Here is a 13,042-nt window from a genome sequence, read left to right as displayed (position 1 = left end):
TTTTTTTTTTTTTTTTTTTTTAAATTAACCCTATTTTTAACTTCCTTTGCACTTCTGTCTCCAGCATCGCTGCTGAGGACGTTCAGTTTCATGGGCTTTGAGATTGTGAGACCGGGTCATCCCCTCGTCCCAACCCGCCCCGACGCTTTCTTCATGGCTTACAGCATCGAAAGAGACTCCGATAGTGACGAATAAAGCTTATCAATCACATCTTGCTTCTGATTACTATGCTGTATCTTGCTCAACATGGTCACCATTAAAAGAAACGTAGTATGAATGTCAAATTTGAAGTTTTGTTTTTCCTGTTAATTACTACGCTGTAGTTCTTGTAAGGGTTGTGCTGTTTTTGTTTTTTTCAGTCGTATTTGACTTAGTTTTTAAGCCATTACCACTGGGCTTAACTTCCAATGTAATTGGATTCTTTGCTGATTTCCCTTCACCCATTCCCACACTGATCCTTTTTAGTGCATAATATTTATGGTTAAGATCCCTCAATCAACAATGTTTGTAGAATCATGGTGTTCATTGCTGATATGTTGATTTTCTTTTTACCAGTGTCTTCAAGTTGTTGCGTTTCTTAATGTGTGCATGAATTGGAGTTTAGTTATGACTTCAATAGGATCTGTCTGCATGTTTGACAGTGTGCAGAATAAAAATGCTCACCTTACACCACTACCTTCGTTTTGCTACCTCTATTCATTTCCATAAGCATAATGTAAATTATTAGACCATGTCTTACTAGGTTTTTAGAAGGCTTTATTGCTCTTTTAACCCTGTTGAATGTTTCTTAATGCTAATTTTTCCAGGTATTGTTAATAAGTAAACGCCACAAGGTCAAACTCCAACAATAAGCTGATTTTGCAATAATACATAGTTTATATTGCTTAGGCCTTTACTGTAAGTGGGAGTAGCCTGACACCTCTGAATATGATAAAGCAGTATAAATATGTAACAAGTGTTTTACATGTTAATTTTGTAGCAAGAAGAATTGGGGGAAAAATGGAAAGAGTAGTGATGCATATGTATGGGCCTTGTACACGACAAAAAAATAATTTGTTCCTTTAAATTGTGGCAATGATCTGCCTAAATTAAAACCAGTTAGTACAACATTGCAACAATTTACCAAAAAAAACGAGGGAACAATCAAACTTGGCCCCGATTTAATTAAAATAAGGGACAAATTCTTCATTTGTTGCCACAATATCTAGATTTTTCTGTGCGTTGTGCAGGGCTCCTGAAATATACAGCAGCTCATGAATATGAATTACAAATATGGGACAAGGTGATCTGTTCTTAGGATTGTAAAACTGTTCTTTTACATCATATCAGTGACATTACGAAGTATAGATTAGTTATATCTGAGGCTCACCAACTCACCATTGCTGTCATTGCTATTTACATTTTTATCTGTTAAGCAGTTGTAATGAAATCATGAAGGCCCATACGTTCAGTTATGCTACGCATAGTCTCTGGGTCAGTAAGGGATAGATATTGCAGACAGAGATAGTCTTCCCAGTCCAAGCCAGTCTGATCCTGAAAGAGTCCTTTTTCGGCAAGCTTGAGAACCAAAAGAGAACTCTTAAGTAGTAGCCAATTAGAAAGCACAGAGATCTCCATTTGGTTTTGCTGAAAGAGTCCCTGTCGAGGACCCCAAAGCAGGGCCTGGAGGACACCCACCACATCGGCTAATAGTAGCCCAGGTTTCTCAGATGTAAGCTGGGTGACCAGCCACAGCAAGCCTGGAGTGTATGGAGTGCCTTGAGGCACCTTCCACACAGATGAGCAACTGTCGTTGAGATGTAGGCAGTAGCCCAGCAAAGTCCCCAACTGGAACTCTTGGGATTTTGCTTCTTGCAAAACCTCATCCTCAAAATGACTCTTCAGGACCAAACGAGGTGTGCCCCACTTCTCCCATAAGGTTTGACAAATCTCACTTTTCGTCCTTTCGTAGTCTGTGTGCTCTTTGGATACTGTGATCATGGGTATACCTGTAAAAGTTTCTGTATTCATGCTTCCCCTTTTCATCTCACTAGGGTAATCATTAGAGTCAGCCTCTTTGCGCGCGATACTAGGCCACACTAATGTCACACTCTGTGGTTTAAATTCCCTGTGAATGACTTTAAAATGTCCCAGTTGCTGTAGTCCTAGCACCAACTGGAGGGCAAGAAGACAAAGCCTCCTCTCATAGACCTCAGGAAGGGTGGAGTGCAAAGAGTGTCCTTCCTCAACAAAGTCCTCCAGTGTTCCCAATGGAAAGTCTCTTACCACAGTCACACTAACACCTTTCTCCAGAAGATCAGAAACTGTTTGCTGTTGGCATACTTCAGTGGTGTCCCCATGTAAAGGCTCTGGGGTTGTCTGAGCATGCTGTGAGGTGGAAGTTTGATCCGTAGCTGTGCACTGTGGAAAATGGACCAACCCTTGCTCAGTGTTAGGATGTGGCATGGACATGGTGCAGTCTAATACTGAATCCCCTCTGTGAACCTGACAAAATATTTAGGAGTCATTTTGAGTTTTCACACACAAGTAACATGCAACATATAAGTTCTCCAAGTCCTTTACCAGAAAACTGCTGCACTGTGACTAAAAACATGCTCTAAAGTCTTGGTAGCACATGTCAAACTGTTGATGCTGTTGCTCAACACCTGGTATGATGAAGGAAGTGTTTTTTTTTTTTAGGGTTTTCTACTGCAAGCAAGGGCTGCCTTATAAGGGTGTGCATTCTGCTTGTGGTTCAGGGGCTCTGCCTGGGAAGCACTGATGGCCTACTTACAGCTTTGGATTGAAAACCATTGTGCATTATCGCCCACATACACACAAACAAATTCAGATGGCTACAGTTACTAACTAGATTCCTTGTGCATCTAGTTTAGATTGATGGTCTCTTATGTTATTATACTGTTGATGTTCTTACCTTCGCTGAAAACAGTCTCCCAGGAACCTTTAGACAACGCACCAAGTAGAAACCATCCCTCTCAGTCCACTGCTGCTCACACAAAATAAAGTCATTAGGCTGAGAAGTCTTTGCCATCTCCATTTCCTGTTCATTTAGGAAGACGCTCGATTCAATGTTCTGCAACGTGTTCTTGAGAAACTGAAGATAACACTCTTGGATGCCCATGGAAACTTGCTCATGGCTCTGGAAGCTTCTGAAGACACTTTGAAGTTGCTCATCTGGTGTATCAAAGGTCACCTTGTGCAAGGACAGACCCTGATATTTCTCCTCTTGTACCTCTTCCTCCTGTAGTGTAAGTGTGTCGTGGAATGGTGTTATCATATATAGGGGATTTTCATAGTTGCAGGTTCTTGTATGAGAGTGGTAAGGTGGGTCCAGAGTCTCCTCTGGGAGGGATAGGGTACTCGTCAGACTCTTTTTAGGTACTGGAGGTGGAGTTTCGTCTGAGAAGAATCTCATCTGGTGATTTTCTGAGTGACAAGATATAGGTAATACATTTAGCAATGGAAGACACAACAAATACACATAATGCATGCTCAGATGTTGTTTCATGTCATGTATTATGGAACCATGAAATGAAATTCAGTGGAAACTGTCTCAGTTCCCACATTACCATGAAACACAGACTACATGTGGTTTAGTTGTCTGTCTAGTGGCTTACTGTATTGGCTTACTGTATTGGTTTCAGGTGTTACTTCCCTCAATAATACTTTTGTATTCAAGAAATAAAGTGTAAAAGAACATAAACAGAAATGGGGAAGGCTACGCATGTGAACAGTTACAGAAACCAGTTCTCATTTTAGTTAGATCTTTATTACTTGCCTCAGAACCTTTTTGTATTAAAGTATACTTGTAAACATGTTGTCAGTGCTCACCATAGCGATGATGTATTGGACAGTGGACTGCATTACAGTAAGTAGGAGTAAACACTTCAGTAAATGGAGACACGGGGGTCTGTGGTCCAGGCAAGTGTAGATCTCCCACCTTCAGCTCTAGATCCTGGATGGAGCTTGAAGAAGACCTGCTCCTTAACATGTGCACATACGTATTTACAAAAATCCAGAAACATTAGAACATTATGAAGTTACTAGGCCGGACCTGCTTCTCTTATGTGATATTTCACTATACTGAGCGACGAGTAACTTTCGTGGCATGAGGTTTCCTGTAACACAGCTCACATGTGTGTCAAGTCATAACACTAGCATCTCTTACCTGCGCTGTCTGATGGGCAGTGCAGGTGGCGATGTCCCTCCTGACGCTCCCAGGAGAGCGTAGTCTGTTGCTTGATGCATTGTAGTTTAGCATGTGACAGCGTGAGCGTTCGTGAATATGGTTCACCCACCTCAAACTGTCAGTTCCTGTAGTTTTCTTCTAGTTCATTAGCACGCAGTTACCTCACACTCTCTCTCTGTGGCTGTCTGAGACATTGCTACAGCATATCTAGCATCTGAGGTTGGTAGCGGAAAAGCAGAGTGCATTTTGTGCACATCTGTTCACTGTACTTTCAAATAAGGAAACTATGAAATAAGGAACTAGTTCTTACTGTCATTGGATGACATGCTAATGTAGCTACATTGTGCTCATGTACTGAGAAAAATTTGTGTTGAGAGACGAATCTAAGGGTTTTTTCTCACTAAGCTGGTACGACCCAGGTCACCAAGGTGAAGAGTTGGGCACTGAGCATTTCTATAAATTTGGGAAACATTTTATAATTTTGACATTATATATCTATATTTTCTACAGAACATAAAATTAAGCAACTTAAATTACACCAATCACAAACTCCTTGCCAAACTGATTCGAAAAGTGCTTGAACGGAGATAACCGTCCACTTTGCAAGATACCAGTGACAAGAATAGATATGTGAATTTTTTTCCAGCATTGTAGTTATCAAGTCACTAGGGGATGCTGTTGTCTCTTTATACATAATGAGCAACCTCGATTTGAGACCTTGTTGTGGCTCAAATGGGCCCAATTAAGAGTTGATTCAGTTGAGTTTCCGATGATTCAGTTTAATTTGACTGCACCATTTACACAGGACTTTTAACAATGCACAATATCCCATTTGAGCCTTACAGAGTGGCACTAGCAGGAACAAAAACCTCCCCACGTCTAAGAATAAAACCTTAGGAGAAACCAAAAATCAACACAAAAGGTAGAACCAAGAGGTATACCAATTTAAGTGCCTATTTTTTCTTTCACTTTGGAATGGTGAATAATGATGACGTGTGACCTGTGGTTGGGTCATATGCAATTTAATATTTTGTACAGGCTGGCCCTTGTTACCCCCTGTTGGTAGATTCTGTAATTACACCATATGCACTGCATAAGGGCTTATCCTGTGCACTAATTACAAGTATACTGACCTTTAGTATTAATGTTATTATTATTAAATATTGGGATTGCATCCAACTGTTTGTGTTCAGATGTGATACTTCTACATTTCAAAATACAGCATAGTAAAAACATTGTATTAAATACATCTGTAGGTGGACCTAGATCATTCAGCAAAAGTAACAAATACAAAAAGTGGTGTCAGACTGAATTTAAAAAGCTCCATATATAAAGCCTCCATTCAAACTGAGCTCTGTGAACAATCTGTAGTGTCTTCAGATGGCTCTGGATGTAGCTCTTTTGGCTGGAGGGTGAGAGTGAGTCAGAGAGGGCTTATTGTTTGGGTCTTTTGTCGTCATTATGTATAGCGCAGTCTGCTTCAGAGTGCTTGAAAACACCCATAGAAGACCTATGACTAAACAGATTTCACAAATTTCCTTAAAAGGTGAACACGGTTATGAAATACTAGCTAAGACAACAAACAGCTGATGAAAGGATTAAACCTAAGGTGCAAACAGCAATTTGTAAAGTTAAAAGGTGAAATTTTCTTGTTTCTTCCGGAATCCAGTATTTTTTTTTCTGACATTTTTTGCTCCCACAAAATGGGCATATTTCTCCATAATAGTAATCATTCTAAACTATGAACGCATAGAAAATATAAATTACAATACACTCAACTTTATCATGCAATAGCATAATATAATCTTGGGTTCAGTGTAATTTATGTAGGCCTATTGAAACTTCAAAACAAATATTCATCCAGAACTCTTGTGTTGTTTTATGCATTTTATTTTGGACGAGACAACTGTTGCACATTAGCCTACTCTACTTATGCTGTCATAAAGAGTCTAATAGAATCCAAATGGGATTTTTATGTTCTGATGCACAAAATGAGTGCATTTCTTACAAGTCCATTGTGTTCATGAAGTGCAGACCAAAAGATGAATTGCCCATGCAGTTCTAATTTAAGACATGAGTGCAAGGAAGAAGCCCTCATCAAAATGAAAAGAAACAAGGAAAGAGTGCAAGGGTGAGGAGGGGACAATAACAAAGCAAGCATTGAAGAGACCCTGAAGTGGACCATCATTAAGCTCATATGCTTCTCTCAGTAAAGAGACTCTTCACATGCTGTGGTCCTGAGTGCTGGGGGTTCCTTACGCACACATTTTTACCACAGATTTACGTCAGCAGCCTTGTAACGTAGTCACGCCAATACTGACAAACTTCAAACTGTCTTAACCCAAGCGGATTTTATAGTTTTATAGTATAATTTAAAACCAAAGAAACATATTTCCATAAAATGTTTTGTTTAAAATGTGTGTTTGTGCTATATTTCTTTTTTAAAAAGTCCGTTGAATTTACATTTTATCTAATGACATTTCTACATTTTAATTGGCTTTACAGGGCTTTTGGAGTCCCTGTAAATCAGAAGACTGAGGCTTTTGAAACAATTTGTATGTTCAAAAAATTTATTTTCTTCATGAAGTCATGAATAACATCTATAATGACTAATCTGAACATTTGGACATGTGAAATGAATGCATAAAATAAATACATTCTCACACAACAAAACAGACAGCATCAAAAACTAGTGCATTTACAAGGTGCTTGATTGTCATGTTATTGAGCACTACTGCTCTGGGTTTGTTCATTTGAGGTTTGAATTGAAATCGAAAGACTTTCTGTCTGCTTTGCGAAGAATTCCCCAAAGGCTTCGCTTGCTTTTGCTGACCTGTTTCACTGACTCATTGCTCTGAGCCAGTTGCTTCAAAATCTCGATTCCAGTAACGCTGTGGCTTCTAAAGAAACGATGAGCGACGGGAGACTGATGTGGAGGGGTGCTGGCATGTGTCTGGATGGGTGATGTTCTGACAGTGATGCTTCTTTTCATTTCCAGCTTAGGGTGTCTGGACGGGTTTATCTCTTCATCATGACCCCAACGTCTATGGCCCTGGAAGAAGAGTGCCTCTTCGTTGGCCATTTGTGGGCTTTTGCTCAAAGTTACAAAGCCGTATGGGGTGGTGACTTTGGGAAGGTGAGGTAAAGAAAGAGCCGCTCGGCTGGCAGGGTCAGAGCAATGTTCAGCTTCCACCAGAGAACAGTTGCTCTGAGTTTGAGACCGTTTGACATCTGAGATGGCTTTTCTTCTAGGTACAGGAGATACACTGAAACCCGAGGATGATGATGACGATGAAACTGAAGATGAAAGAGGATGATAGGATCCACTAATGTCATCAAAGCTCCCCCGGTCCTCATCTTGTTCACCTTGTCGTTCTTTCTCTTTCACTCTGGATCTATACCCATCCTCCAGGGCGAGTTTAGGAATGGTGAATTGTGGGATGCTGTCCGGTGTCACGACGATACTGCGTATGCTGTCTTTACTCCCGCGGTTTTCTGACGCCAGCGAACTTCCGAACGAACTACTTCTCGCGGTGGCCCATTTGAGCGCGAGTATTCCCGCGGAACTGTGTCTGCGCGGGAACGGGAATCCCGCGCTTTCTGACTGGCTTTCGGCGCTCGGCCCCGTGCAGTTTCCAGCACTGATGGTGCGTGTAACCGTCATATTCTTGTGCAATGCTGCCATTCTTTGCTCTGTCTTACTATATAAAATATAGAAAAAGTGTTGTTTATTACCTGCTTGTATAAAGTTGTGACTGAAAGAGCAGCCTCAGAGATTTATAGTCCTCCAGACCCTTCAAATCTGCCCCTCTCTGTTTGTTTCAGACGTGCGTAAATGTGACGAGGGAGCCGTGAGCGGCGGAAACATGCCCAAATGTGGCTCTCTCCCGCCTGACGGTGATAACAGAGACGACACCCTCACGAAACTGTAGTTTGGTAACCATAGTTACTGCAATTACTGTTAATAGAACAAACCGGAAAACACAACCAAACAAAATGGCATAAAGATTATGAAAACTCTTTGAAGAGATATCCTATGATGTATTCATTTTAAGTCTATTTTAACATTTAAACATTTAACATAACATTTAAATGTTTACTTATAGCATGGTAAGTTCATAAATATCCTAGTTACAAATAATTGCCATACGCATTTGTACTCTAAGGTAATTCAAATAATGCAATGGCAGCCTATAGTGTGCACAAGGTTTTAGGTTAAAATGTGTATGAATGCATAAGTTATATTTGAGGAATATTTAGCTTTTCATTGTTGTAATTGATTTATTATGAGGTAATTTATTTAAGATAAGTTACACTGTAATTAATTTAAACGAAACGGTAAATGTACAAAATATTAAAATATTATTTGAAATATAGCCTACTTATATGGATTTATATTATTTAATTTTTCATGTTTGTTTTTACCAAGTTTTAAACATGAATTTGTTTTTATGTAACAAGTTCTAGTAACTGTTGCTTTGTATGGTTTACCGAACTCGCACATAAGAGTATTTGTGTATTTTTCGCGCATACTTTATTTTTAATATGTAGTGCGCAGTATGCAGTACACAGCCATGTCTCCACGCATGCGGACACGCGCGCAAACCGCAGTGGGCTGGAAAAATGCACCTGTTTCAATTAGCACGTGCATGGCTGCCTGGTAAATTGGCGGTGAGTCGGTGGATTAGTTCAGAGAGCATCGAGATGACTAGCCAGAGCAACTACACCGTTGAGTCTGAGAACATTGAGGGCCAAGAGGCAAGTTTATTTGATTACGTTTATTTCACCGAGATAAAACAGTGTTAATTTTTTTCCTACGAGACGTTCAGGACAAAATGAGCGTTTATAAAGACAAAACTTTTGTTCTCAACAGAAGAAAGCTGTGGTGAAGAGAGGTGGGGTCGTGTCAGCCATCTTCTGTCGAATTTCACAGTTTTGGCCAGTCAGGTTTACTGTGAGTAGCTCTTAATCGCTAGTGAACTAAATAAGCGATGCACCCTGGGTCGGAGTACTTGTTTGGGTTGGTTAATACTAGTCTGTTTGCTCATTTAAAAATGTCATACTGTAAAGTTTACAGCATGACATTTTAAATGAGCAAACGGACTAGTATTAACAGCGTAAACAAACCACCTCAGAACATTTTGGCATTATAATTTTTTTATTAACTTGTTATGTTATTTAAATAAAATTACATTGAAAATAAAACTAGCCTAAGGTGGGGGGGACAATACGAGCTGTAGGAGCAAGAGAGGTGAAATTTCCACAAATACGTCCATCAACGCTTCTTCCTGAAGTGTCTGAGAGAGAGCAGAGAAAATATAGCTGCCCTGTTCTCACCCTAACTGGACTAAAGTCAGCAGGAAACCCCCGGACCACGGAACTATCAAGTCTGCTGGTCTCAATGGACACACACACACACACACACACACACACACACACACACACACACTTAATCTATGCATACTGGGAAACCAGCTAAACTATAGGCTAAAGCACCAAACTGGCAGAGAACAGCATAACCCAGCTAGTTCCAATAAACCAGATTCAACTGGATTTATTTCTTTACTTTTATTTACTTGTGCACTTTTTTTTGCTTTTTTTGTGTAGGTTAAAAGCTGCATGCTGGTACTTGTTAGGTTAGTACTCAGTGTACTCATTTAAAATGGTAGATTATTAAAGTCCCCATGAAAACAAAATTTACAATATTTTTGTTGGTGCACATTGTTAGTCTTACGGTGAACAATTAATCCATCCAAGTTAATCCTCTGAAAAAAATTGTTTGTCTTGGTAAGTTTGTTTAACTTAATCTGCCTTATTTTGCAACACAGAAGAAAGCTGTTGTGCCACCAACCAGTGTCGATGAATTAAAATGATATTGTAACAAATACCAGTTTGCAATCAGTGTTATTTTAGTTTCATTAAGATACTGTTATAGTTTAACATTTTAAATCAGTTTTTTATATTTTGTCTTCATTTTAAATTTTTAAAGTAATTTTTTAAATCTTATTTTAGTAGCTTTTATCTAGTCATAATTTGAATTTGAATTTTAGTGATTTTATCAAGTTAAACTAAATTAAAATGTTAACATGTACTTTTTCCAGTAATGAAAAATGTTTGTTTTTAATTTGTTTACCCCTATTTTAATAACCCTGTTTGCATTATCAAGCTGCATGATGGACTATTTTTGTACAGACAAAATAACTGGCAGCACATGGCACAGAAATCCTTGCACATTCAAGTTACAAATGACCATGGCCAATCTTGCATTTAAAGGAGGAGTTCACCCAAAAATGAAAACTGTCATTTGCTCATCCTCAAGTTGTTTCATCCCTGTATAAGTTTATTTCTCCGGTTGAGCACAAAAGATATTTTTTGGGAAAAAAAGTTGATGGATTTTTTCCATATGGAAGTCAGTGGGGACCATCAACCATTTGTTTATCAATATTCTTCAAACTATCTTTTGTGCTCAACAGAAAAAAAAAAACTCCTATAAGTTTGGAATAACCTGAGGGTGAGTAAATGACAGAATTACATTTTTTGGGTGAACTATCCCTTTAAAAAAGGTGGATACTGAATCTTGAGTAGATATATATTTTTGTTTGATCTCATACACCTTTTCTTCAGATGCGGGGTCTCCGTGGCTTGTGGTGGCTATTTGGGTTCTCCGCGCCAGTGAAGGCCATCTCTCCGGCTCGGGAGGACAAAAGTGGCTCCCCGAAAGAAAGGCAGTGCAGAACAGTCCGGAAGCGTCTTCACAGGGTCACACGGCTGCTGTTGGCCATCCTTCCCAGGCGTATCCAGAGCACTCTGGGTTATCCGGTCTGCACCAGCATTGGCTGTGCTGTGTCCCCTGGTATGACTATCCCTTTACTTCAGGTAAAAATCCATTTTGAGGTATGAAAAAATGCAGCAGCTGTGTTTGTTTCTGCTCTAGAGGTGCGTTGTTCGCCTACCAAGCCTTGTGGCAAAGGCAGCAAGAGGAAACAGGATGACCTGGATGAGGAAGAGGAGGTAGAGCAGCAGTCCTGGGTGGAGGCGCTCAATCAGGAGCTGGCTGAGGAAGACCACGCAGCTGATCCGGACTATGAGGTTTGCTTTTCCAAAATCCCGTTGGTATGCATCACTTGTTTGTGCCAAATTTGGGTATGCTCCTTTTCTCCTGTAGCCCAGCGCAGTTGAGACGGACAGTGAGGAATACCGGTCGCACAATGACACTGAGAGTGACTTGGAAGTAGAAAAGGGTGTCGTGGTGATCAAAGATTTGGAGACGGTACAGTTCTCCTCACTCACCCACCACCTTTTTGCTGTTTTTCATTCATCTGGGCTCTATGTTCCAAGTCACCTGTGCTTCTTTTTTCAGGTAGTTCCTCCTGAGGCCTAATGATGGCAGTGTGTACTAATACTAGGATTCAAATCAAGAATAATGCAACAGTTGCAGAATGTTCATGTTCGTTCTCTGGCTTTGTTTTTTTCTGACAGGCTCATTTGATGGCAAATTGCTGCTTGTCTTCAGTTCATTTTGTATCTTTTGTGTGTTTTTCAATGTTAAAATGACAAATAAAAGGATTTGTAGTACATCTAGTTTGATTTAAAGGCTCCTTTGCAGTTTGGCCAATAGGTGGCAGATGATCACTTAGTATTTGATTGATAGGTGGACCATTTTGATGCACCATATATATATTAATTAATTATTATTATTTATATATATATATGGGTAAATGTTAAGAATTCGGTATTCATTGAGAAAAATTATGGTTTTGTGCTCTTTAATGTTTATATACAGACACAATGCAAAAAATATTAAATGTATATTTAATATATGTACTGTGTATATACATTTTTACATTTTAAAATATTTGCATATTTAATTTCCATACAATCGTTAAAATTAACATTTGTTTGCACAATGTGTACATAACTATTTTTGCATGCTTATTTTTTTTTGCATTTTACTGCGTACAAAAAAGTAAAATATTAACACCATATATATATCATAGACTGTATAAAAACATATATGCACACACATACATAATGTGTGCACATAAATATTTTACATCTGTTTTGCATATTAATTTATAATGCAAAAAATTGTTCCGTACAAAAATTTTAATGCACACCTAATGTCTACATAAATATTATACATCTGTTTTTACATATAATGCATAAATGTTTATATTCCATGCATAAAATTTGAATATTTGTGCACAAAATTATATATTTAGCATATAATTAATGGAATGCAGTTTTTATGTTCCACATAAAAATAAACGAATGTATTAAATTATATGCACAAATAACCTGTGTATCTACTTAAAATGCAAAAATATCTTTGTGTGTATATATATATATATATATAAATAATAAAATTACAGAATTATGTATATTTAATTTAAAATTAATTATACATTGTGTGCATAGCCGGAATATGGGCTATTTGAAAGTTTTGGACTCATTACATTGGACATTACATTTTTTTTTCTCTCTTTTTACATATAATTGGGTTTTAAAAAGCTAATTAATATTTTCAAAGATAACTGGTCAACACTTGTTGAATTAAATGTGTGATATGATGAGTGGATTTCATTCTATTTTGCAGTTTTAAAAATGGCCTCAATCTTTCAAGCGTTAATTGAAAAACTAGCTTTCCCAGAAAAAAAGTGGCATAGACATGAGATGTTTTTAAAATATATTAAACTTAATTGTTTACTCCAGACTCCACCTACCATTTATTAACCTTTCGTCACCGGTGAGGTAGAAAACAACATACAACCTCTTGGGTGTTTGCTCCTCAAGGCACTACCACCTACACTGGCTCCGGCCAGAGCGCTTTAGCCGAAGGTGAGCGGCGTTCAT

The 13,042-nt window shown here is 38.6% G+C and overlaps 2 protein-coding genes and 1 pseudogene across 2 annotated transcripts; 2 read left to right on the top strand and 1 right to left on the bottom strand.

Moving 5' to 3' along the window:
* The window catches only part of LOC107729698 (ornithine decarboxylase antizyme 1-like), a 6,767-nt pseudogene extending 6,095 nt beyond the window's left edge, over positions 1-672 (top strand).
* LOC107729697 (pseudopodium-enriched atypical kinase 1-like) lies at positions 375-4,405 on the bottom strand. Its single transcript, XM_016540362.1, has 4 exons — positions 4,169-4,405; positions 3,832-3,983; positions 2,915-3,426; positions 375-2,484 (listed from the first exon to the last, which is right to left on the bottom strand). Exons 1-4 carry the CDS (start codon positions 4,246-4,248, stop codon positions 1,411-1,413), a joined length of 1,818 nt encoding a protein of 605 aa, XP_016395848.1. The 5' UTR covers positions 4,249-4,405; the 3' UTR covers positions 375-1,410.
* Positions 4,406-8,824: 4,419 nt separating this feature from the next.
* LOC107729678 (uncharacterized) lies at positions 8,825-11,764 on the top strand. Its single transcript, XM_016540327.1, has 6 exons — positions 8,825-8,947; positions 9,063-9,143; positions 10,814-11,042; positions 11,124-11,278; positions 11,355-11,459; positions 11,550-11,764. The coding sequence occupies exons 1-6, from the start codon at positions 8,894-8,896 to the stop codon at positions 11,568-11,570; spliced, it is 645 nt and encodes a 214-aa protein (XP_016395813.1). The 5' UTR covers positions 8,825-8,893; the 3' UTR covers positions 11,571-11,764.
* Positions 11,765-13,042: the final 1,278 nt, after the last annotated feature.

This window comes from Sinocyclocheilus rhinocerous, unplaced genomic scaffold (genome assembly GCF_001515625.1).
Source record: "Sinocyclocheilus rhinocerous isolate Xijiao unplaced genomic scaffold, SAMN03320098_v1.1 scaffold1149, whole genome shotgun sequence".
NCBI classification, from domain to species: Eukaryota; Metazoa; Chordata; class Actinopteri; order Cypriniformes; family Cyprinidae; genus Sinocyclocheilus; species Sinocyclocheilus rhinocerous.
Note: the sequence above shows the minus strand (reverse complement) of the source record. Positions and strands in the feature narration are given on the sequence as shown.